Source organism: Xyrauchen texanus, chromosome 8, assembly GCF_025860055.1.
Source record: "Xyrauchen texanus isolate HMW12.3.18 chromosome 8, RBS_HiC_50CHRs, whole genome shotgun sequence".
NCBI lineage: Eukaryota > Metazoa > Chordata > Actinopteri > Cypriniformes > Catostomidae > Xyrauchen > Xyrauchen texanus.
The window spans coordinates 12,255,141-12,281,948 of record NC_068283.1 but is presented as its reverse complement, the minus strand read 5'-3'; the positions used below and the strand labels follow the sequence as shown (position 1 = coordinate 12,281,948).

Sequence of the window (26,808 nt, the reverse complement as noted above, 5' to 3'; positions counted from 1 at the left end):
TGTATTATGGCAAAAATAGCATGAGCAGTACGGTAGTAGGCAATTCTATACTCAGCCACCTTGGACGCATATCAGGGTACACAACTTAATCATTAACTAATAATAATAATTATATATATATTATTATTATTATTATTACGATTTAGCCGTTCCAGAATTTCCACAAACTGAGTCTTTGGATTAGCCATGCCCCTTTTTCCAAATCCCACACTCCAAGATACCAAGGGTGGCTCTTAATCGGAAGGCTGTATCCTCGTTAGGCTGGATATCTCAGCTGCCACGTTGTCAAGCACCGTCAAAGGCTCAACTGTCTCAATTGTGAGGACACTTTGAAGGCACCCTCATGTCGCAGCCCTTCGTTTACCACATTTTGGAGGATGCATTGGGTGTATCATTCGTGGCCTTCAAACACCCACAATCCTTTGGACATATTCCAAATTATTTAAAAAAACCTTTATGAAAAAAGCTGACCTTTTTCTTTATTTCTTCAAGTTTTTATTTGCATTTGCAGCAATGATAATATGTAGAAAAATAATGACAATTCAACAAATTATAATATACAAAGCACAACAAAAATAAATAAATACAGTTAATAAAAGGCAATTACATGAACTTGAAAAGCTGTCAAAGATTTAGTTTGTACAAGTTTAGGGTTCCGTTTTTTTCATATTTGAAAGAGTTTAAATATAAATTGTAAGATCAGTGTTGCAAAATGTTTTATATAAATGCTTTTTTGAGTGACTCAAGCTTTGTGAATAACTTTTTATGCTATGTGTTTTCTAAACAAAGTAAACATGTTTCTAAGCATATGGTTTGTCATTCACATTTGGTCCATGGGCTAGGAAGGGCACTGAAGCACACCAAATGAGCTTTATTGAGACCGACAGGAGTACGAACGGTTGTCAAATACAACAGAAGCAATATAGCGCCCTCAACGGACAACTGTTAGGAGCAACATGGCATAAAATAGCAGTAAGCCTCAATAATTAGCTGCAACTACAATGCTATGAGAACACACAAAATGATTGACAGGCAGAAAGCATCATTGTCCATGGCCACGGACACATAGCTGTCTGTTACAGCTGTCACAGAGACCAGTGATATATCTCATAACACTTATTTCATTAATATCTTTCAGGGAGTAGTACAATTTTTTGCATACCTTTCAATGAAAAAAAATCGCTTACAGCAACTTTAAGCCCCAGAAAAAATCCAAGTGATCTTAAACTATGGAAATAAATGCATGTTTGTCATTGTAAAGGTGTATTCAAGAAATAGATTTGTGTGAATTGCATTTTAACGTATTTTGTGAATAACTTTATAGATCTGGGGGAAAAAAGAACGCATTCATCCACTTTTGACGGATGCAGTTAAGTTAACTTTTTGAAATGTATCAAATTTAAAAACAGTGTAATCAATTCAGGGTTTTTTGGAGCGTAGAATTAATTTATCGTTCTGTGGGCCGTTCACAAATAACGCCGTAACACACTTTGTACATTTGCTGCATTATATTTTGGAAATTCAAGTCATGCAACATGTACAATCTTTTCATGCTCAAAAGACTTTAACAGTAAATAACCAGATTTACTGGTGAACAAATGACAGTGGTGGCTAATAGTAGCTAGTAGGTTCTTTAAGTACCAGTCAGTGTACTAACTGTACTATTTTGGAGGAATCTTTGGTTTCCATGGAACATTTTTGTAAGGGAAAACACAATTTTTGTAAACTCAACAATTTCATGCTAAAAGAATAATTGTGCAACAGTAAATAGATACAAAAAACACTTGTTTTAGTCCTTTTTACATACTCTCTCATTCTCTTTTGACAGCTACAGATAAACACATAAATTCCACATATTTTTTGGTGCCTGACCACATACTGTATGTAAACATATTCATTATTAACATAAACAAATGTCTAATCAGTGTAAACTAATTTTCTTTCTGTGAGAGTCAGTGTAAGAGCTGCTTTGTGTGAACATGACTCTATCATCAGACTGCAGCAGCTGAAGGACTCTGCGCAGAACTGCTCGTCGCAGGAGGATATAAACCCATGGATCCAGAATCTGGTTCCAGCTGGCCAAGCGCAAGACTAGTAGAAGCAGTTTCTCACACTGGTGCTCCGGTCTGCTGATTCCTTCATAAAACTTGATCACAGATATGAGGATGTAAATCTGTGTAATGAAGGCAAAGGTTTTGGCATTAACCAGTCAATAAAAAAATAAATAAATCACAAATGCAGAAAATGAGCATTCGGGTGTTTCCACAACTATGTACGATTGTATGTCACAGGAGTTGATTTTTTCTCTCTCTCCCTTTTCTCCCCAATTTGGAATGCACTATTCCCAATGCTCTCTAAGCCCTCGTGGTGGTATAGTGACCATGTGACTGGAGGAGGACGAATCTCAGTTGCCTTTACGTCTGAGACGTCAATCCACACATCTTGTCACGTGGCCTGTTGAGCATGTTACCACGAAGACATAGCGCGTGTGGAGGCTTAATTCATGCTATTCTCCACGGCATCCATGCACAACTCACCACGTGCCCCACCGAGAGCGAGAACCACGTTATAGCGACCACGAGGAGGTTAACCTACCCAACCCATTCTACCCACCCTAGCAACCGGTCCACTTTGGTGCTTGGCCGGAGTCACTCAGCATGCCCTGGATTCGAACTTGTGACCCAAGGGTGTTAGTCAGCGTCTTTACGCGCTGAGCTACCCAAGCCCACAAGAGTTGATTTTTATTAAAACTAACAGAAAAAATATATATTTTAGTTATATGAAGGTCACATTAAACCTTAAATGCATGCCTCGGTTCTTTAGTAACCTGTCACCTAGGACCTCATTTCACCCCTTTTACCTCATCCATGTTCAGGAGATATGCCCCCACCTCTTTGAAGTGATAGTTCATTCAAAAATGAAAATTCTCTCATCATTTACTCACCATCATGCCATCCCAGATGTGTATGACTTTCTTTCTTCTGCTGAACACAAATAAAGATTTTAAAAGTATATTTCAGCTCTGTAGGTCCATGCAATCCAAGTGAATGATGACCAGACCTTTGAGGCTCCAAATATCACATAAAATATTATATATGATGGTGTGGGTGAGAAACAGATCAATAATTATGTTCTTTTCTAACAGCACTCGAATAAACATTCATAAGAGGACTGAGTTGTTCTTCTATTTTTTGCCAGTTTGCATTCTTCGTGCACATCGCCACCTACAGGGTTGTTGTGCAAATATGACTTATTGATTTTTTTCTTTACTTTATCCCTCCTTTTTTCTTTCTTCTCCCTGCACATTAGGTGGCGATATGCACAAAGAATGCAAATTAAAAAAAGAACTTGGTTCTCTCGTGAACGTGCATAGGAGAGCTTGTCAAAGTGAAGATTTACGGGGACCTGGGTAACTAAGCGAATATTGACACTGACACTGAATCCAGGGCATGCTGATTGACTCCAGCCAGGTTTCCTAAGCAACCAACTTGACCCAGTTGCTAGGGTGGGTAGAGTCACATGGGGTAACTTCCTCATGGCTGCTATAATGTGGTTCTCACTCTCGGTGGGGCGTGTGGTGAGTTGTACATGGATGCCGAGGAGGATGTTGTGAAGCCTCCACACGCGCTATGTCTCCGTGGTAACACGTGATAAGAAGCACGGATTGACATCTCAGACACAGAGGCAACTGAGATTCGTCCTCCGCCACCCAAACTGAGGCACGTTACTACGCCACCATGTGGGAATTGGGCATTCCAAATTGGCGAGAAAGGGGGAAAAACAGTAAAGATATACAGTAAAAAAATACTTAAATAATGATCTGTTTCTCACCTACACCTATCAAAGTGCTTCTGAAAACATGGATTTAACCACTGGAGTCATATGGGTTACTTTTTTGCTTTGGAGCTTCAAAGGTCAACATTCACTTGCATTATATGGACATGCAGAGCTGAAATATTATTATGAAAACCTTTATGTTCAGCAGAAGAAAGACAGTCATATATATCTGGAATAAATTATGAGATAATTTTCATTTTTGGGTGCACTATTCCTTTAACATTCCTCAAAAAACAAACAAACAAAAAACTGAAAAATAATAGTGTCACAATTTATTTGCACCTCAATAAATACTTTTTATGAATATTTATTATCTATATAAGTTTACTATCACATGATATCTATTGCTTTGTTTACTACAAGAGGAATGTGTACTATACTCATACAAATGTCTACTACATTATTTCGATTTTCAGTGCAATGATGGTTAATTATCAGTACACCATATACGTGCACACATACATATTATACATGCCATTCTTTACTTAAGTTGGAGCTAATGTTTCAGTGATTGACTTGGTTTACATTTGACATTGCTATTTGATGAAGAAACAATATGAAAGTAACCTATAACAAGTACAACACATGACTAGTATGCCATTGGAGTGTACTACTGAAATTCTGTAAGTAGTACTTCTATTTAGACTCAATAAGTGCCTGATAAATTACATAGCCTACTGTATGTGTAGCTTACTGTACTGTATGTGTTATGTGTAGCTAATTTATGGAATTTGGTTGAGTCTCATAATATTTCAGCATGGTAATAAAGAATTCAGTTCTATCATTTGTTGCATCATATGAAACACAAAGCATTAAAATATAAAGAAATATACTGTATATTTTATTCTATTATTTTTTAATTGTCTTGAAAATGTTTTGAAAATGTTACCCTATCTTGGCATTTTGTTGATCCATTTGTGTATGTAAAATTATTTGGTAAAACACCAAGGCATTTAAGGGTTAAAAATGTTTTGAAACATTTTACCATTTATTTTATCTCTTTTTTTATTTATATTTTGGCTACTTTTCAGACTTTACTTTTTAAATCTGAAAATCCATCATAAAAACATTGTTAAATTTGAATCTTAACAAATAGTAAAATAATCACAAAACATTTTAATAGCCTTTTAATTGAAAATGATTTATGTCTGTCTGCCAGATGTGGCGCTATTGTCATCAAAACCAACAATTTTGGCACTAATTACATTATGAATTGTCCTGTGGTAAAAACTGTTTTAATACAGCTTATTTTTTAAGTCCACAAAACGATAGTTGAAGAAACACCTATTTATCACATGTATACCATCACACTCACAAGAAAAGGATTCCAGCAGACACAGGAGACCACCGTTATCCCAGCCAGTTGAGTCATCATCTCCACATCCAATGAATGCAGAGACGAGGACAAAATTGACCCATGTCTTCGAGCCATGCTTGACTTAACACGTTGGTCCTTAAACCTTGCCTGGAACAATTTCAGCCCACTTATAGTATTGGATAGAACTGAGATGATCAATGAAATGAGCCCCAGTATTGAAAAAGCCAAAGCAAGGCTTGCATCGGCTATGGAAAGCTGACCGTTCACCGGTAAGAAACACCAAGTTCCAGGGAACTGGGGTTTGTAGTTGCCCACATTCAGTAGGGGAAGTCCCGCCAAAGTAAGGGCCATGGAGGTGACCAAGAGAACAGTGAAGCGGACATGTGCTACGGTAACAACAGTCGAGTGCAGGAGAGGTTGTGTAATGCCTATGCAACGCTCCACTGCCATCGCACTGCCTAGCAGTAGAGGGCAAAGGCCGAAAAATACCATGCAAGCTCCAAACAGTTTGCAGTAACCCTGAGGAGGCTCCACTATTATTGCCGCTCCGTGATGCTTGACTCTTCCTAGATGGAGGTGCAGTGCCAAGGCTCCAGTGATCACGTGACCTGCCAGGTCACTTAGAAGCAGGGCTGAAGCTAGTAACAGGAATGGTGCCTTGGCTCGCCGCCGGAAGCGGGCGTAGGAATGGGCAAGGATTGCTAGTGCTATCAGGTTTGAGAGTGCACCTAGGGTCATAGTGAAGTAGGACATTCCAAAAGCAGGTGGGTTAATCAGACCAGTAGATGATGAGTTGAAAGTTTGGTTGTCAGGACAGAACGTTGTGAAATTATAGTCTCTAGAGTGCTGGCATGAAGCAGGCAAGGAAGATGTGAACAGAATATCCATGGCGTGACAGAAGGACAGTCAAGCAGTCCTTGCAAGATGAGTGTGATCTGAAAAAAGATGTCAAGAAGTTGTTATAAATGATTTATCTCCAGAATGGATGTCTTCAAACAGTTCCAAGAGAACAACTCAAATTGCAATGTGGTCCAAAAATTAAAAGAAATAGTTCACCCCAAAGTTTGAACTCTGCCATTATTATTTAGTCACCCTCACATCATTCCAAAGCTGTGCTTTTAATTTTGCGTGTTCTTGCCTGTTTAGGCTTGTTTCTCACACAAGGTATTGTGTGGCTTCTGAAGACTTGGTATATAGCGCACAAGTCATAGGACTATTAATATTCAATAATAAAATCTACTTTTGTGTTTCACAGAAAAAAAAAGCATACAGATTTTTAAACATAGAGCAGAATATTTAAAAAAGATAATAAAAACAAATCCTTTTAATTTTATTTCATAACATTTTTAAATAATTCAGAATCCTATCATTTTGTTTATTCCGGGTTTAAATAATAATAATAATAATAATAATAAAATAATTTCAGACTTTTCGACTCCATTGTATGTTTTCAAAGCTCATCTCGCTATATTAAAATTTAAGATTGGTATTATACATTGGCACTCATTTTGTATAACAAAAATATGTTTGCTCAAAGGTATGCACTTACTTTAAGGATAAGGATTAATAATGTGTATTAAAACAAACAGTCCAAATACTGTTGACAGAAATACATAATGGAGAAAGCTACTTAGCATGCAAAGGAACAATTGTAATATAAATGTTACATTGAAAATGTGTTATTGCTTACAGGAAGACACAATGGATTAAACTGCTTGGCAAGCATTACAAATTAATACCCAATTAAAAAAATTAATTACCCAATCTTCAGCATGACAATCAGTCTACAGTTTCATTCACCTCACTACCAAGCGTTTAACTGCTTTAAAATGTCTTTTGGCAGCAGTGGACTTTAACAAATCAACAGCAAGTCCTTTATAACTAGGGTTGGAATCATTAGTAATTTTACAATTCCGGTTTCAATTCCTCTTAATTTTTTTATCTAAATTGATTCTGGTTCCTTAACGTTTCCAGTAATTATTTTAAGTACTAAAAAAAAAAAAAAAAAAAAAAGATTTAGAAATGAGAAATGCAATTGTTTTTGCATTTACATTTTTTTTTTTAAAGAATAGAACCAGTTCTTGGTTCCCAACCTCATTTATAACAGAACAGATTAATAAATACATAATACATTTTGGGTACAAATGAGATCCTGCTGTGAAGATTTGTTCTCGCACACAAATCTGATTTAGTTTTCAAATCCGATCTTTAGGCGTGACTTCACTGTTGTTTTATGAGAATGGCCTTATAAAACATAAGCCTCAATAATCCAGATCAAAACTTTTATTGTGGTTTTATAAAGAAAATTGGATGCACAATTACACAAATTGTGCAGTGTTGGAAAACCAGACTGATCTCACATTAAATTCATAAATAGGTTGACTTTTCTTGAGCGGATGTTGATCTGTGCTTGCTGAAATTTTAAGCACTGCCCCCAGTGTACAAAGCGGGAAGTGTTTTTGCACGTAAGGTCACATGTGAGCTCTACAGCTTGTGTTTTGTGTTCATAAATTTTGCTGCTTCAGTATTTGTAGATTATTTTTCACTTGTTTCATGTATATGTGCAAAGAGTCAGTATTTACAGTGTTGACCCTTGTTCTTCATAACCTCTGCAATTTGCTCCGGCATGCTGGATATCAGCTTCTGGGCCAAATCCTGACTGATGGCGATCCATTCTTGCCTTATTAGTGCTCGGAGTTGATCACAACTCACACCAACCTGCTGCCAATATTGAGCAAGCTCTGCACTGGTGGCGACACAATTCCGTAGCTGACTCCTCAGGAGGAGACGGTCCTGGCGCTTGCTGGACACTCTGGGATGTCCTGAAGCCTTCTACACTGCAGTTGAACCTCTCTCCTTGAAGTTTTTGATGATCCAGTAAATTATTCTTTCAGGTGCAATATTCTTTGCAGCAGTTTCCTTTTTGATGCAACGCGATGATGGCTGCACGTCTTAACCATTGTGAACAAGAACACAAAGGTTGGAAGCACATCTTCCCTCCTTTTATAGCAATCAGTCAGCTCTTATCATCCAATCAGAATGATAGAGTGATTTCACCTGACTAGTACTCGTTCACACTTTCCCAGGTGCTGCAGATATGATTAGTGAAATTATGTTAGCTGGTCATTTTGTGCCAGGACCAAAAAACTGTGAAATTTGGGTTTTTGTGATAATTAATTTTTTTGGCCAATGAAGATTTTTGAAATTATTTAAAATGCATCTGATCACTCTGCACAATAATCTAGAAACAATGTGAATCAACAGCACAACAACTGAAGCAGAAAACTTTGCGAAACACAAAATGTATGTCACTGGCAAATACTTTTGGCCACGGCTGTAGTTTCCAGGTGAAATGCCTGCATTAGGGCACCAAGAGCAAGTTGTAACTCGATTTGTTTTTAGCAGTAAAGGTATAATACAGTGAAGAGGAATGTGTATTTTATTAACTTTACACTGAAAAAAATTATGTGCTGGATTTGCTTAAAAATATAGTGCATCATTTTTGCACCCCACTTTTTAAGCAAATTCCACTAGGAATTTTAAGCAGCCTAAAAAATCTTAGCTGGCTATGGCCAAATTAATGCGCTTCCATTAATAAATGTTTACTTAAAATATTGTGCCACACCAGCTTCTACATTTGTTGTTTTAACACTAAGAGTCTCTGTTTACCCAAATATGCATTTTAAGCTAATTTAGCTCAATTGTAAGTGCTATTAGCAGCTTCAAACTCTAGGTTCTGTTCATTTACTTTCAATTAATCTTACAATAAAATGACCTGAAGAAATAACAGACAACTGGTGAATGCCAAAAGTTTTTATTGTAGTTTACAAATTTACAATCTAACATGATATTCATGCTCTCCTAGAACCAAATTACATTCTCAAATACAAAAATAGTATTTAAAAATACTAAATAAACGCTATTCAATATGCATTTCAACAGACTGCACACTGCAGAAATATATGCAGGTAGGAGAAAACTCTCTGAACTAATACTGTAACACAAACACCAGAAACAGTTTGTATTTATACATTAAACTATTCGTTCAAAAGATCTTTTCAACTTATTGTTCTTCCTCACCTGTCTGTCAATGATTATGGGTTTGTGGATGATGGCCAAATATCACAAATAGAAGCCTTTATCCATCGATGGAAGAATCTGAAAAGCTATGTGGCCACAGTAACACCTGTCTCCAATTCCAGTGAGCATGGGGAGAGTGGCACAGAAACGACCACGCCACTGCCAGAGGGTGAGGGAGAGCCAGACTAGAGTGCAGTGTCTGTTTTAGTGAAGCTGAAGTGTTTGTGAAGCTAAAGAGCCTTACCTGTCTCACTGTTCCCGTCTCCTAATTACACTTACAGTATTATTAAAATCACTAGCTGTACAAATAAAATTGTATTTATACTGAATTAATGTCCACACTGTTTTCCAAATATTCCTTAAGAGAAGACATGCACATTCTGCAAAGACACTCAAAAGAAAGTGAATTGCAGGCAGGAAAGAGGAAAATCAGAATACAGTTCATTTCAAAGGTGATAAAACATCTCACTACTGTACATGTCTCATCTAATAATTATAAAGTCTTTCACTGTAGAATTTATCAATTTAGCATCACAGCATGAAAACAGTTTAAAACATCGTCACTACTCACAGACAGTTCAGGAAAAACACCTGCTACTTTTTGTACTCAGTAATAATGCCATTTCAAATCACGTGAAGCATTCACAAAAAGATATGCTAAATAGAAATGAACAAACTCTCAAAATGTCTAATGAACTTTCAGCACATGTACACCCATCTGGCAGCACAATAATGCTATTTTTTTATGTAATTTATTGCGCTCAGTTTCTGGACATCAATTGTAGCCGGACCATAACGGTGGATAATATAAGTAATCCCCGCTGATGACTTCTTGCCAATAAAGTGAAAAGATCACACAAACAAATTATTCCAAAGCTTTTTCAAACAGATGTTCCTCAGTCAATCTTTCTGTAGGCAGCAGATGGAGGAAGCAGCATCTGGGACTGGAGCGCTGTGCTTTGCGAGTGGTTTCTGATCATAACATTGCTGTTTTAGACAAAACTTTAGTTCTGCTTGATTATTAGGATAACCATTAACTGCACACATTGTCCGGGACATTTTTGAGACGTTTTCAACATTTAAAAAGCAAGAATATAACCGCATGATATGCAAGCAAGCGGAGACCAGCTACACACAAAACGGCAACCAATCGCACTTCCGCTAGCCAACCGTAAATTCTGCCCTCCTTGCGAAATACAGTGGACTCGCTGAGAATATTGTGGATAGCTATCCTATCAGGCCTGGCTCCAGCCCTAAGAGGTAAGGTGGGCCATAGGACCTGCCGAGTGGCCTGAACAGTTGGAAAGGTGGGTGTAGGTGTAATTCTCAAGGTGGGCCAAGTTCATGTTTGCCTTTCTGGGCTGAGGTGCCCCTCTGCAAAAAGAAAACATATTTGCAAATATTCACTTTTTAAACTTAAACGTGGTCTGTCCAATTACTACAATTGCTGCACAGCTAAATCATAAAGTTATAATATATATGATAAAGAATAATAAAGTGAGCCCTTAACTGTTGCTGAACTGAATATATGAAGCAAGCTGTTTTCTTTCATTTACAGTGTATTAAAATATACACATATATATATATATATATAAAGCCTATTTTTATAAAAGTAGTTTATAAAAGTGTGCATATCAGGCACCACAATATGCTGTGCGTATTGTGCATGTTCCAATTGTGTTTTGCACACGGTTTATAGTACCACACTTTCCTAAAAAAGAAGATGAGATAGGAAGAGTCACGCTGCTAAAGGGAGTGTTTCATTGCAAAGCTGTATTCAAAATACCAGCAAGCAAGCAGCTGAATCGTGTGATTAAAATATATAGCAAAATATCCTGCACAGTGCACACTGTGTCTCCAGGAAAGTATTTTTCCTTAAAATAATTTACCATGGGAGGAAGTAATTGTAATGATAGTGGCTGGTTTTATGGAGTGATGGCAACCCTGTCTAGTATATGTTTGCGCATGAGCATGTGGAGAGGAGATTGATTGCCATAGGGTGCGTGGTGAAAGATACTAAATAAATCTAAACATGACATGTCAATGGACTAGAAGTCTGGTGATTGATCATCCCAGGCAAAACATGGTGTCAGAAGTGGTTTCAGAAGTGAAAGTTTGAGGATTACCGACACACGTGTGACGAGAAAATAGTGGAGATGGAAGGATTGCAGCCACCTCCGAACCTTCAATTGTCTGGTAATGTTGCTGAAAATTGGAGACGATTTAAGCAACGATTTCTTCTATATTTGTCTGCGATTGATGGAGATCATAAGTCAGAAAAAATGAAAGCGTCATTATTTCTTCATGTGGTTGGCGACGAAGCTTTGGAAGTATATAATAATTTCACTTTTGAAGAAGGAGAGAGTTTGAAGTTGCAGCCGATAGTAGACCAGTTTGAAGCGTTTTGCATACCCAAGAGAAATGTTACTTATGAAAGACATCGATTATTCACGTGCATGCAGAAAATTGGAGAAGCAATTGATCAGTATGTGACGGAGCTCAAACATAGGAGTAAAACTTGTGAGTCTGGAGAATTAACAGATTCATTGATCAAAGATAGAATTGTGTGTGGAATACCTGACAATGGATTGATGGAGCGGTTACTTCGAGAACAAGATTTGGACTTGGAAAAGGCTCTTTCACTTTGTAGAGCGGCAAAGACTGTAAGAACGCAAGCGAAAGAATTGTTGAATGAGACTTGTGCTTTGGATGTTGTAAAGAAGTATCAGACACCTTGTGTAACTGCAAAACAAGTAACGCAACAGGAACGAAGCAGGATGGTAACTGATAAGCCTCAAAAAGCGTGTGATCATTGTGGGATGCAACATCCACCTAGAAAATGTCCAGCATATGGGAAATATTGCAACAACTGTGGTAAAATTAATCATTATGCACGTTGTTGTCAAAGTAAACGAACATCAACATCAAGTTACTGAGTGTGAATTGGAAAAATACATGTGGATGTAGTAGTAGACGGTGGAGGTGAACAGAAAGAGTGGACTGTACAACTGCAAATAAACAATAGTACAGTTGCGTTTAAGCTCGACACTGCAGCTCAAGTTAATATAATTTCTGAGACTGAATTAAACAAACTAAAGCCTAGACCAAAGTTGCATATGCTTCACATTCGATGACTGATGCGGAGTGTAGGTATGCTCAAATTGAAAAAGAGTTGCTTAGTATTACTTTTGCTTGTGAGAGATTTCATCAATTTATCTCGTCTTCCTCTGCCTGCTGAATCCCTGGAGAAGGATTCTGACAATGTGCCTGAACTAGTAGCTATGCTATGCATTTACTTCACACGTTGAACCACTTTTGCTGCCATTCTAAAAAGTAAGACATGAACTGTCCACAACGGATGAATTTATTTTTAGGGGCTCACGTCTCGTTGCACCTGTGTCATTATGTCATATGTTGGTGATGCTTGCGCACGTTTGTCACTGGGGCATTGCGCGCACAAAGCAACGGTTACGTGACTAATACTGGTGGCTACGGTTGAGTCGGTTACACACATTGTTTCATTCTGCCAACTGTGTAAGGCTTCAGACAAAACCATAAAACTCCATATTGGTAAGTTGTGATTCATTATTTACTTGCACCAGAAGCTCTCCCATGTGATATCATATCCTCCTTCGTTGCGTAGTCTGAATGCCTCTTTAGACAATTGCAGATTTACGTGCTAATTGTGGAGTTAGGCACATGCTTTTAAGCAGGCTGAAATTAAATTTAGGGGGCTATAGCTCCCCTAAATATTAGAGCTGGGTACTCATACAAATTTCCAGATTGGATTCAATTCTGATTCACATACTCTCTATTTGATTTGTGTCCGATTTCAATTATATTTGATATAGATTTGTATATGGATATACTTCAGTTATAGTGCCCATTTTGCTTACATATGAAATAAATTCTATCTCAGCTAATGCTGTTCTTGATACAGGGGTCCTCCTGACTAGGTAAAGAAGATTGGAGGCAGTTGTAACAGGTCAGCTAGTTTTTTTACTCCATTTTACTCCAAACAGGACCAATGCCACTGCACATGCATATCCACAATAAGACCCCCTTTGTTCATGCTGAAGATCAGCATCCTCTTCACACCAATGCACATTTTATACCCAAAAGTCTGTTTTGGGGGTGCAAAAGTATATTTTATAATCTAGAGAACATTTTGATTGTGTTGTCAATTTTCATGCAAATGAAACCAAAATAGTCTTGTTTTGATCACTGTCTAGTTGGATTTCAGTAAGCATGATTGATTTGTGTCAGTGCTAAAGCATGTAGCTAACATATTTTTGTTTTATTATGGCAGACAGTGTGTTATAAATCTGCATTCATGTATTAAAAACTATCTGTCATGACAAAATTGATTACTACAACATAACTTCAACCATTCAGTTAGATTTGTAAAAAATTACACCTTCCAGGACAGCCAGAAATCTTGAGGTTGTGTTTGACGATCAGTTGAACTTCACGGACCACATTGCAAAGACAGCACATGCAGATCATGCAGATTTGGAACACATTTGGAAGATCAGACCTTTCCTATCTAAGCATGCTACACAATTTCTTGTCCAAGCTCTTGTCAAATCTTGATTGGACTACTGCAACGCTATTCTAGCAGGAGTTCCTGCATGTATAGTCAAACTAGAGATTCTTTTAATTACTGAGATAACAACCTCTGTGGTTCTATCATAGTAGAGAGTGTAACGGTCAACTAGTGTTAACAACAGTAATTCACTGTTTGCAGATACATTACAAATGAATGGGGGGACCTGTAATGTGACACCTACCTGTCACAAAATTGTCTGTGAAGTGTAAAACATGTTGAAGATTAGCTGAAAGGCTGTCAATTCATTAAGTGATGAGCTGTTTCCTCACAAAAGCAGTTTATTCAGCACACTGAAGCATCCTCCATATAGACACTCATACAAAAAGAATGGCCTCTTGTCTCCTCAGCAGTGTACCTCCCATAAAATGTCTGTGGGAGTACCGCGTTATGCTATTTTTGGCTAAGCTTGTAGGCTCCACTTGAAGGGCTCTGGTGAAACCTCTGCAAATGATCCAGAAAGCTGTGGTGTGTTTGGAGTTCAATGAGCCCAAGAAAGCGCATGTAACACCTCTCTTCATTGAACAGCACTGGCTGCTAATATTTGCTCATGTGAAGTTCAAGGCATTGGAGCTCACATACAGAACAGCCACTGGTTCTGCACCCCCCTAGCTACACTTACTTCTTCAATTCTATGTGCCCTCCAGAAGCTTGCAATTGGCAGGTGATCCTTAAAATTAAAGCGGGTAAAAATTACTTAATCTGACTTTCACTTCCATTGTTCCTCATTGGTGGAATGAATATCTTAACTCCACCCAAGCAACTGATTATCTAACTAATTTTAAGAAACATTTGTTGTCTGAAAACAGACATGGCCTCTCTTAGGGATGTGCCCGAAGCGAATACCTTATTAGGAAAGGCGCGAATATTGACATCAAAACAAATAACGGATTCATCCGAATAATACAAATATATTTGTATGATGATTATCCAAAAAGCACAAGGATAAAGTGATATTTTAAATAAACATATCCAAATGAATGAAATGTGCATGGTGTGATTTCAGATTGGATGGGCTCAATTTGAGGTTTCTGTTAATTGTGCACGTCTGGAGCTTGTCAAGTGTAGAATGAACTAAGATACAACATATACACTTTCTACTTCTTGAAATGTCTATGCTAATGTATCACAAGTTTCACACATGAGTCTCATATATTCATTTAAGAGCGCAATGTTAAATTCCTGACCTGAAGTGATTTAACATCGGAGCTCATCTTTCCATCTTTTAAAGTTGACCACATTTATATTTACATCAGCGATTAAGGTAATTAACTCGTAAAGATTTTATTCGAAAAAGTTAAAATGCTCCATAAAGGTTTAAATGCTCCATAGAGAATTCATCTATTAGGAAAATGCCTCCTTAAATGAAGAAACTGAAACATGCTCTTTTTTCTTCTTGAAAATGCTCTGTTCTTGAACTCTGGTAAGGCACTTTATAAATGTAACATTATTATTATTATTGTTATATTTAACTAAATAATGGTGTCCTATTGTAAAAATCAGTGATAGACTTATGAGACTTTTGTCTGTTTTTAGGCTATATTGATTTAATTTTAATTTATTTAATGTTTGAAGTTGTATTTATTATTCACAGCAAAAATGTGTTCTTAACATTTTACATTTTACTTGACACCTCCTGCCTCCAGAATAATGTTGTTATACATACAGACAAACAGAAATTCTGTTTCATGCTGATATTAATATCTGAAATACTAGGAGAAACCACAACACATTTGGTAAGAAACAAATTATCAAATAATATATATTTTAAAATAATTATTGTATAATAAAAATAATAATTATTATTAGGCTGTTATTATGAAAAGGCATATACAAAGCATATTTTTTTTTAACAGAAACTATAAATAAGAGTAATACTTAAAAATTGGCATTTCATTTAGTATTGACGCACTTCTGGTGTAAGCCCCGCCCACACCTGAATACTGAGACAGATACAGATAATTTTGTCAAATGAACAGATGCAGATACAAATACAGAATTGGGTTCGCAGCACACCCCTAGCCTCTCTTGAACTAGACATATCTTGAGAATCATTTTGTGCAATTTTATTTTACTATGTTGTAATTTATTTCATTTTATACACTTGGCATATAATAAATTGCATATATTATACATTTGCATATAATATGCGATTAATTATATATATATATATATATATATAAAATGTGAAAACATTAACACAATCAATCTGTAGGCTTGTTCAATGATATTAAAATAAAACAAACAATATATTGAGTTCTTTAGCCCCTTTTTGTATTGTCTAATCAATGCTTTATTCATCTGCCACAATAATGCAGTATATTTCAATCTGAATTTCAATCCGTATTATATATTTTTAATAGGCTCTAAATATTATTTTTATAAATATTTAAATTATTATGCATTATTTATATGAATTATCTTTATTTGGGGCCTTTCTCAGCAAATAATGATGTATGTGATTAATTGCAATTAATTTGATTAATTAATCGACATGCCATGTAATTAATTTGACTAAAAATGTTTAATCGATTGACAGCCCTAATATATATATATATATATATATCAGTAGCGATTTCTCAGAGTAGGCTAAATAGGCAGTGCCTCCTCAAAAATTCGGGTTAGAAAAATAAATGACTGTACATAAATAAGACATAATATTTATATATATATATATATATACACACACACACACACACACACACACACACACGCACACACACACACAGATACAGAACATACATACAGTATAAATATAGTTACATGTTTATTGTTTACATGCATAATTTGTACTATTTACAAGTATTTACATTGATAGAACATATGCTAAAACCATACTCTCTTTAAGCCTCTTTAAGAATAGCGAGTCGAATGGCTTCTTTTGTGCATCTGTGCTTTTTTTTGTGTGTTTGCTGTTTCTGATCAACTTTTGACTGTAAAGAACAACGAGGATATTAAAAGAGAGGTCAAATGAAACTCTCAACAGTGAAAGGATCTCTGTGCTGTACTTATTATCTTGTGAGTGAGTGAAATCAGTGATGTGAACCAGTGATGTGAACAACAACGTCTCGGGAGATGAGACTGATGCACTTGTATGATGAGTAAGAGGAAAGTGAAGATCTTCTCTACAGGATCAAGACAAAGGTTTCGAGTATCAGCTGCCTTAACACTATCCTTGTGCACGTTTCATACAAATGTTGCACAGAACATTTGCAAAGCATTGAACAGAACATTTGCAAAACTCTGTAATAAGAGTGACAGATCCACTGCTGCCATGGAGGCAGTCATCGGAATACTGTTTATTTTCTCTAATAGCGCATGTGGAAATATGTATACATGGCTATGAAGATGATTTTTTGTGTAAACAAAGAGAAAATAGAGGTGGTCATCATGCTCTGTGTTGAAGATTCCATTGTAAGTATGTTTATGCTGTTTGATAAACTGTAATTGCATTATTATTTATCATTCACATTTTTATTGGACAGCTTTGGAACAAATAAAATACTGTAGTTCAATCAGTAGTGCCAGTGCAGGACCATACGAAGATAAAATGATAGGTGATACTGACTGTATTGAAATAATATCTCAATATTTTAGGATCAGTCCAGTCGAATTTGCCTTCCTGATTGAGTGTGTGACCCTAGGCACTAAAGCCATTGACAAACTGGTTGTTTCCCACCCTCTACGTTCTGATGATCAGCCTTGATCGACTGAAGATATCTTCCACATTCCAGTATAAGGCTATTCTAATAAGCCAAAAATTACGATGCACTTTAGCCCAGTGCTTCAAGGCCAAGACATGATTGCTGCTGCAATCCTGTTATTAAATTTGGTTAAAAAAAAGGCAATTTTTACTAATCCTGAAAAGTCTCCCTGTTTCTGTTTTACAAAAGTTATGCTTAGTTTGTTGGGAAAATGTGTATAATCATTGATTATTCATAGTCCAGCCACGTCCGGAAAGGCTGCAGAAAACCGGATGGGTAAATTGTGCCTTATATCACCAACAAAGACTTGCTCAAATCATTCCCACAAGTTTGTAAGATGTCCTTCACCTTCTTTAGATGTGGCTGGTGGTGCTGTCAAATTAAAATTCAAACTTAAATAAATCTATATTCAAATGCAAAAACTGTGCATTCGAATTTTAGAATGGTGCAAGGACATGATAATGCCGTAGGTAACGTACTGTACATATATTTAAAATCTTTTTATAAATTGTTCAGTTCTAATTTCTATTAGTGGCTCGGCAAGTGGATATTCTCCCTTGGCTATGTTGTTCATTAGATACATAGCAGAAGAAGAGCAGCAGAGTGTTGAGAAGGTCCTAGTAACACTGGAGGATCAAAGTGAGGTGTGGTGCTTTTCTGGATTCTGGAGTGTTGGAGCAGAATTTGTAGACAAAGCCAATGTCTTGTTTAAGCTGTGTCATAAACAGCACTTATATCACTCCACAATGGGGTTGTCATGACAGCAAATTTCAGTAGTTGGAACAAATACCAGTAAAATACCAGTCAAAATGACTGGCTTCTGATTCCACAGTGAGAGTTTACATGAGGAAAGGGATCACATTATATGCAAATCAATCAATCAATCAATCAATCAATCAATCAATCAATCAATCAATCAATCAATCAATCAATCAAAGCTTTATTAAAGACACACACAGTCCAAAGCACAAAAAACAAAAAAACAAAAACAGACATGGTCCACAATATCACCTATTTACATATAGGCTAAAACAACAATGGTTCCACATACTGGAAAAGAACCTTACTGAACTTAGAATCTGATAACCTACACATACATCTGTACATGATATTGCGCAGCACAGCAGAGAAGGTGGGCACGCCTACACTGACACACATTTGTCTTGCACTGCTCCATCGTGGCACCTTAAGCAGCAGCCTCATTCCATCATTATAAGCTACATTGAGTTTCTGCATGCTGCTCTAGCTGTAGCACTGCCACAAATGGGCAGTATACATAGGGGTACTCTATGCTCTAAAAAGTGTAGTCTTCACAGATCCTGAGTATTTTCTAAATTTGCAAATCAACATATTAGCTTGTGCATACATCATACGACACTGTCTGTAAATGTCCCTATCATCAGACAGGTCATCTGTTATATAATGCCGTAAGTATTTAGCCTCATCACATATTTTAAGGACAATACCAGACAGAGAGAAATCCGGAAATGACAGTTTCCTGTCCTTCATACTCCTAACAATCATAATATTACTCTACTTAGCATTGCATTTAATATCAAAGTCTGAGCCATATTGAGAACAAACCCTCAGTAACTGTTGAAGGCCAGCACTATATGGACAAAAAAAATCACCAAATCATCTGCATACATGAAGTGCTTGATGATAGTGTTACTAACCATACAACCCTTTCCACAGCCGTTTAGCAGCTTCGATAAATCGTCCATATACATATTAAAGAGAAAGGGAGACAAAATGCTTCCCTGTCTAACTCCATTACATACATTGAATGGAGCAGACACAGAGTTACCCCATTTTCATGCATTGACTGATGAGCATACCAAAATGCCAGAATTCTCACTAGAAATTTGGTAACTCCTCTGTTGTGTAACTTGTAAAATAATTGAAACTTTAATGTTGTGTTGCAAAATGATTCGAAGCACTCCAAACACCACACATGAGGATATCTGCTGGTCATAGGAATGTAAATGCAATGGGAAGTAATCCACAAGACTCCAGTGGTTTAATCTATGTCTTCAGAAGTGATATGATAGGTGTGGGTGAGAAACAGTTCAATATGTAAGTACTTTTTTCCTAGAAATTATTCTCCCTGCTCAGTAGGCAAATGAAAAATATGAATCACCAAAAACAAAAGAACAAGAATGTGAAAGTGAAAGTTAAAGTGGAGATTGACTGAGCAGGGAGGAGAATTTATAATAAAAAGTACTTAAATATTGATCTGTTCCACTCATATCCATTCAGAATACATGAATTTAAGAACTGGAGTCGTGTGGATTTATTTAGGGCTGACTTGTTTGAGTTTCGGAGCTTCAAAGTTTTGGTCACCATTCACTTGCATTGTATGGTCTGAAATAGCTAAGAAATTCTTCATGTGAGTTTAGCAGAAGAAAGAACATCATACACATCTGGGATGGAAAAAGGGTGAATAAATGATCAGAGAGAAATTTTAATTTAATGGTAGAGTGCGTTAACCACTAAGCAACGCAGCATATGCATATGAATTCGAGGCTTGAAATTGTGTTTACATAATAGAATAATGTGCAGGTGTTATTATGGGTGATAGTTCAAATTGCCAATTTACTTTCTGTAGAACAAAAGGGTCTCTTTAAATATTACAAAATATATTTTATTTACTACTTATAAGAACTATTCCTTAAAGTACTACTCTAGCATAAAAATATGACCCCAAAGCTTGTAGACATGGACGAAAGCCACAAGCCTCCAATTTCGATTTGATGGGGTCTTAAAGACTTTGAGGTAATTGAGACTGGAACATTTGGCATCCCGCAGTCTTATTATTAATAGCAGGGCTTTGACAAAATCACTATAAAATGTCATAGTATTCCCCTTGCTCTAAATGAAAATGCTGCCCAAGCTTGTCCAACAGCACCTGACACTTTCGGGTCATTCATCAGATACTGACAATGCCAGTTTCCTCTTTCAACCAGACTAATATGAGATAATGGGAACAGAAGTCTATATTGGGGTTTCACACTGAGAAAATGGACTTCTGAGACTTCAAAGGGCAGTATTTCTTCAACTCATTCTTTTTTTACAATGAACAAAATGACATGCTGTGGTACAATGCTCAAAAATGAAGTTGCTAAGAGACTATAATGGAGTAATCAGTGCCATGCCTTAGTGTTTTGTCATTTTAGTTACCATACTCTCCTCCTGCCCAAATACACATTTCGTTTTTTAAATACTTTCTGCTCTTCTTGGACAACATTGGGCCAAATCACAGCGATCTTAGTCAGGGATGATTGTTAACAGATGACTGACAAAAAGCAGCAATTGTCTTTGTGAGAATGTGCGAGTGCATTACTGCAAGACCATACTGTGCACCATTTCTCCTTAGGAAGCCAGTATGACCATATCAGGTCAGTGAGAGACTCTCTGTCTGACAGGAATTTCAAAAAAATTTAGCTCATTTAAAGTGGCCGTAATGGAGCCTTTCTGACAATTTACTGCTGAGACGTTTATTTTAAAGTTGCAGTTTATGACCTTATTGGAAAACATTTTGGTGACACTTAAAATAAGGTTGTTTATGTTAACATTATTTAATAGATGGCATTAGCAATTCTTTACATGAACTAACAATAAAGAATACTTTCTTAATTAACTTTGTTGATGTTAATTTACTGCGATGGACTGGCGACCTGTCCAGGGTGTCCCCCGCCTTTCGCCCAATGTTAGCTGGGATAGGCTCCAGCCCCCCGCGACCCTGTACACAGGATAAGCGGTTGACGATCGATGGATGGATTAACATTAAACATTAATGGATTAACATTAAACATTACCATTGGTGAATGCATTATTAACTATCAATGGACAATAATATATTTCTAAATTTAATTGAACCAATTAACAAATACAACCTGCTTCCTCAAACTCAAATTCAGAAATCTTTCTCAACCAACACTAAGTGGTTGGAATAATTTCAGAGCTATTCTCTAAACGTTTTTTACATTTTCGTTGTTTTCCCACAATGCAAGGATGTCTCTCATGCTTTGATGTACAAAATCCTATGATATTTGGTCACATTGTGCAGTTGCATTTGGTCGTTACATATACTTTAAATGACTGCAAACATCCCCAATTATGAGAAGAATAGAAATCAGTTCCAACACTAATCAAATGAATTCAGAGCTCAATGCTGGTGGGTAATCAGGCATGAAACCATGTCATCAATTGTAAATAAACAAAGGGTCGGCTTTATTTGGCTACACAGTTGTTATCAAAAATCATCAAATCCTTACTGAGAAGTTGAGGCATTAGAAATAAAGAAATAAAAAATAAAAACAAATATAGAAATATGCCCGACTCACCCCGTGTCCAGTAGTATGTCTCTCAGCTGTGCACTTCTCCGTGTGCAGCTCTCCCTCTTATCACTCTACAGTCACTGAGCAAAATCTCTCTCTCTCTCTCTCTCTCTCTCTCTCTCTCTCTCTCTCTCTCTCTCTCTCTCTCTCTCTCTCTCTCTCTCTCTCTCTCTCTCTCTCTCTCTCTCTCTCACACTACCGCAAGTGTACTCCCTCTCTCCACTCCGTCCAAAAGAGTGACTCTGTCCAATGTTCCGCCATTTATTAAAAATGATGTTCTTGTTGGAATGCTCGCCAGATATGGTAAAATGGTCTCTCCAATAAAGATGATTCCAATAGGAAGTAAATCATCTTTATTCAAACACGTGGTGTCTTTTAGACGATTTGTTTATATGGTCCTGAAAGAGAATGTTAATGAAATTGATCTGACCCTTAATTTTAGTCACGAAGGGTTTAATTATGTAATCTACGCTACAACTAACAATATGAAATGTTTTGGTTGTGGTGAAAATGGACTTCTTGTTCATGCATGTCCAAAAAGTGCAAATAAGCAAACTGAAACTGTTGTTAATGTCACAACTGAGAAAGTAGCTGAAGTACAGGAGATTGTTGCAGTTAATGAGGAGAGGCCCAAGCAGGGCGCCTGAGTTCTCAAAAAGTTTGGAAAATCGTTCTGAGTTTCCTACAGATAAAACAGCTGAAACAGAAGGAAAAGTTGTGGCTGAGGAGGAAAAAATCAGAAATGTGTTGGGAGCTGAAAAAGAGCTTTGTGAGTCTGATGACAGCAACAGTGAGGTTGAAGCTATGAATATTGTGAAGGTGATACAAGGAATGGAGAGTCCTGAGATGGAAGACAAAGAGGTTTTTCTCAAGACTCCCCAAAAAAGGAAATTGTTGAGATGTCACAATGTCAAACAAGCTAAACGACTAGATGATAATTGTGACATCCGGACTGGAAAAAATAGTGAGAATGAAACTGAGATGTCTGAATGCAGCATTAGCGCTAGTTTACCCCTAAGTGGTTTCTCTAGCAGAGAATATACTGTTGAGGAAATACAAAACTTTCTAGATGTGACAAAAAATATGAGGGGAGTAAAAATAGCGGAATATTTCCCTGACATAAAACAGTTCATTTAGAAAGTAAAAGTTTTCAGAAGCAAAAACGAGTTCACTGAGCAAGATGTTTTCCGGTTAAAGAAAATCCTCACAAAGTTAAATGGATAACATAAGATATTCTTTTTGGCTTTATTGCTTTGGTTGCTCTTTTCTTCTCCTTTTAATGGAGGAAATAAATCTCGCCTCTTTAAATGTTAACGGAGCAAGAGATTATAGGAAGAGAGCACAAATATACGAGATTTTGAGGTGTAAAACTATTGATGTGTTTTTTGTACAAGAAACACACAGTGATGTCTTAAATGCTGCAGATTGGGCTAAGGAGTTCGATGGCTTAGTGTTTTTAAGTCATTCCACTTCTCTAAGTGGCGGAGTTGGAGTTTTATTTTCAAGGAATTTCACTCCTTATTCTTACACTATTGAAGAAGTAATAAAAGGAAGGCTCTTGAAAGTAAAAGCTTTTTTTGAAAATAGCACTTTTATTTTTATCTGTGTATATGCTCCAACTGCGGCTTTAGAGAGAATACATTTTTTAAATACTTTGGGTAATGTTTTAAATGATTGCAATGCTGATGAGTTTTTATTTGTGGGAGGGGATTTTAACTGTACTGAAAATGGCATTGACAGAAATCATGTTGAACCTCACATGCAATCAAGAAAAACTTTAATTCATTTAATGAAATCCCACAGTATTATTGATATATGGAGGAATTTCCATGGCACGCAGAGGCTTTTAATAACCAGCTATCAATGGCAAGGCTTGATAGATTTTATGGTTTTAAGCATCAACTATGTATGTTCAGGGAATGCTCAATAGTTCCAGTAAGTTTCTCAGACCATAGTTTGGTCAAATGTATTGTGGCAAAAAAACCATGTTAAATCTAAAAGTGCATATTGGCATTTTAACAATAATTTATTGGGTGATTCTTGTTTTAGAGATATTTTTAAAGAGTTTTGGAAAAACGCCAAAGCTTTGAAATCGTCTTTCTTGTCATTGCAGCAGTGGTGGGATTTTACAAAGGTTCAAATAAAACAGTTGTGTCAACAATACACTCGCAACGCTACAAGAGACATAAATAAGTCAATGAGGGTTTTAGAAGAAGATTTAATGAGGTTGCAAGGGCTTGCAGACTCCACAAAAGATGTCACTTTTTTGGAGTGCATCAAAAAGAAGAATAAATTTTTAAATGTTATTTTGGGTTTGACAACGCAAGGTGCAATAACTAGATCCCGGTTTTAGAGTGCTAATTTAATGGATGCTCCCTCAAAATTCTTTTTTAATCTGGAAAAGAAGAATGGGCAGAAAAAGTTCATTCACAGTCTGAAGTCTGAAACTGGTGTCTTATTGTCAAAACCTATAGAGATCAGAAAAAGAGCAGTCAAATTTTATAAAGACTTGTATAAAAATGAAATTTTAGAGTTAAATGATGAAAGTTTTTTTTTTTTTTTTTTAAATTTGCCGCAAGTTACTGAAAATGCCAATAAAGAGATTGGTAGAGCTTTGAGTTTAAGAGAATTTGAGGATGCACTTAAAAGAATGGAGAGTGGGAAAGTACCGGGCATTGACGGGATCTCAATAGATTTTTACAAATCTTTTTGGTTCGAGTTGGGTCCAGAATTGGTAGCAGTTTTTAATGAGAGTTTGGAAAAAGGACAACTGCCACAAAGCTGCCGGAGAGCAATCATTACTCTGCTACCAAAAAAAGGGGACCTAAATGATATAAAAAACTGGAGGCCTGTAAGTCTTTTGTGTAATGACTATAAAATTCTCTCCAAAGCCCTAGCAATTAGACTAGGGGAAGTGCTTGAGTCCATAGTTCACCCTGATCAGTCGTATTGTGTGCCAGGTAGGAACATTTTTGATAATGTTTCATTTATTAGAGACATTTTAGACTGTGGAAAACTCTTTGATTTGGATTTTGGAATGATATCAATTGATCAAGAAAAAGCTTTCGACAGAGTTGAACATATCTATTTATGGAGTGTTTTAGAAGCTTTTGGTTTTAATTCGGATTTTATTTCTATGTTAAAAGTTATGTATTGTGGCGTTATTGAAGATCAATGGTGATTTATGCTCTCCATTTAGGGTGAATAGGGGTGTAAGACAGGGTTGTGCACTCTCAGGCATGCTGTATACCCTTGCCATAGAACCCTTGTTGAACAAGCTAAGAGCTAATGTACATGGACTGTGTATTCCCAACTGTGACAATACTTTTAAAATTTCAGCTGATGATGTCATTGTTTTAATCAGTGATTGTAATGATATCAGTGTGATGTTGAAGATTTTAAATGATTTTAAGTCTCTGTCTTCTGCAAAGGTGAATTGGGGAAAAAGTGAAGCCATTTTAGTTGGAAAATGGTCAGAGTTTGAGCCAAGGCTTCCTGATGGATTGAATTGGACCAGGAATGGTTTCAAATATTTAGGAGTTTTTCTGGGTGATGATAATTATGTGAAAAAGAATTTTGAAGGTGTCATTGAAAAAGTCAAAGGGCGACTAGATAAGTGGAAGTTTCTGCTCCCTAAAATGTCCTATAAAGGACGTATCTTGATAATTAATAATCTGGTCGCCTCTGCACTTTGGCACTGTTTGGCCTGTATAGACCCCCCAGTTGAAGTTTTAATAAAAATCCAGTCCCTTTTAATTGACTTTTTCTGGGACAGAATGCATTGGATACCAAAAAGTGTGCTGTACCTGTCTAAAGACGAAGGGGGACTTGGACTAATACACCTGCAGAGCAGAACAGCTGCCTTTCGCCTGCAGTTTGTACAAAGACTCTTAAAGTACTCCGATGATTCAAGTTGGACTGGTGCTGCCTGTGCAATCCTTCGGAATATTGATGGACTAGGACTGGATAAAGTCTTATTCTGGTCAGATCCTCAGAGACTTAAACTGCGTGATTCTCCAATTTTCTACCGTAACCTTTTCAAAGTATGGTCTCTATTTCAAATAAGCAGAGAAAACAACTCATCCTCCTTGTTTTGGCTACTACAGGAGCCTTTGGTCATTGGCTCACGACTGGACTTAATGCGTGAGATGCCTTTTGCCATTCCTGAAAGGACTTTGTGTAATGCAAAGGTGGTACAAATTGAACACTTGCATCAAATAACGGGCCCTGCTTTTAAAAATGTGACTGCCATCGCTGAGTGTCTCGGTATTAAATCACACCGAACTGTTACTAGAGCAGTTGAGAAATGGAGATCAGCCCTCACTGGAGAGGAAACAGAACTATTGGATTTATACTCTAAGGGATCTATTCATCCTGAATGTAAAGATCCTTTTCCCAATTTGAGTCTGTCCCCAGGTTAGGGAGTGCAGTGGTGTACTGTTAGAGTGTGAAGAGTTCATAGTTGTGGGTCCAAACTCTGCACTGGGTAAGGACATGTACAAATGTTGTGTGAAGGCTTTTAACAAAACATTTTTAAATAACAAATGTGACACTCCATGGCGTAAGGTTCTTAATCTTGTTGTTAATGAAAAACCTGAATGGAGAGTATTATATAAATCACCATTGGTCAAGAAAATTGGAGATTTACAGTGGAGATTGTTACATGGTGCCATTGCTGTTAATGCTTTTATTTCTTTGATTAACTGATGTTACTGAAGCTTGTCCCTTTTGTTCACAAAAGAGACGATTTTTCATGCGTTTTGCACTGTGACCGGTTACAACCTCTTTTAATATCCTGGATATGTTTTTTATTTCTTTTAATGTAATTTTTTCAATGAAAGTGTTTATTTGTGGTGTTAAATATGTTAAAAAACACAGTCAGAAGTCTCTTTTGTTAAATTTCCTGCTGGGTCAGGCTAAAAT

At 36.7% G+C, this 26,808-nt stretch overlaps 1 protein-coding gene across 1 annotated transcript; it reads right to left on the bottom strand.

Moving 5' to 3' along the window:
* Positions 1-1,871: 1,871 nt before the first annotated feature.
* Positions 1,872-21,922, bottom strand: LOC127648428 (prostaglandin E2 receptor EP1 subtype-like). The gene is made up of 3 exons (XM_052133102.1): positions 21,892-21,922; positions 5,153-6,090; positions 1,872-2,173 (listed from the first exon to the last, which is right to left on the bottom strand). The coding sequence occupies exons 2-3, from the start codon at positions 6,041-6,043 to the stop codon at positions 1,922-1,924; spliced, it is 1,143 nt and encodes a 380-aa protein (XP_051989062.1). The 5' UTR covers positions 6,044-6,090; positions 21,892-21,922; the 3' UTR covers positions 1,872-1,921.
* Between the last annotated feature and the right edge of the window lie 4,886 nt (positions 21,923-26,808).

Excerpts from the sequence above, each read along its gene's own strand:
- LOC127648428 (XM_052133102.1), bottom strand. The coding sequence starts at position 6,043 with ATGGATATTCTGTTCACATCTTCCTTGCCTGCTTCATGCCAGCACTCT. Across the intron at positions 2,174-5,152 it reads TCTGCTGGAATCCTTTTCTT|ATTTACATCCTCATATCTGT; the intron begins GTGAGTGTGATG and ends TTCATTACACAG.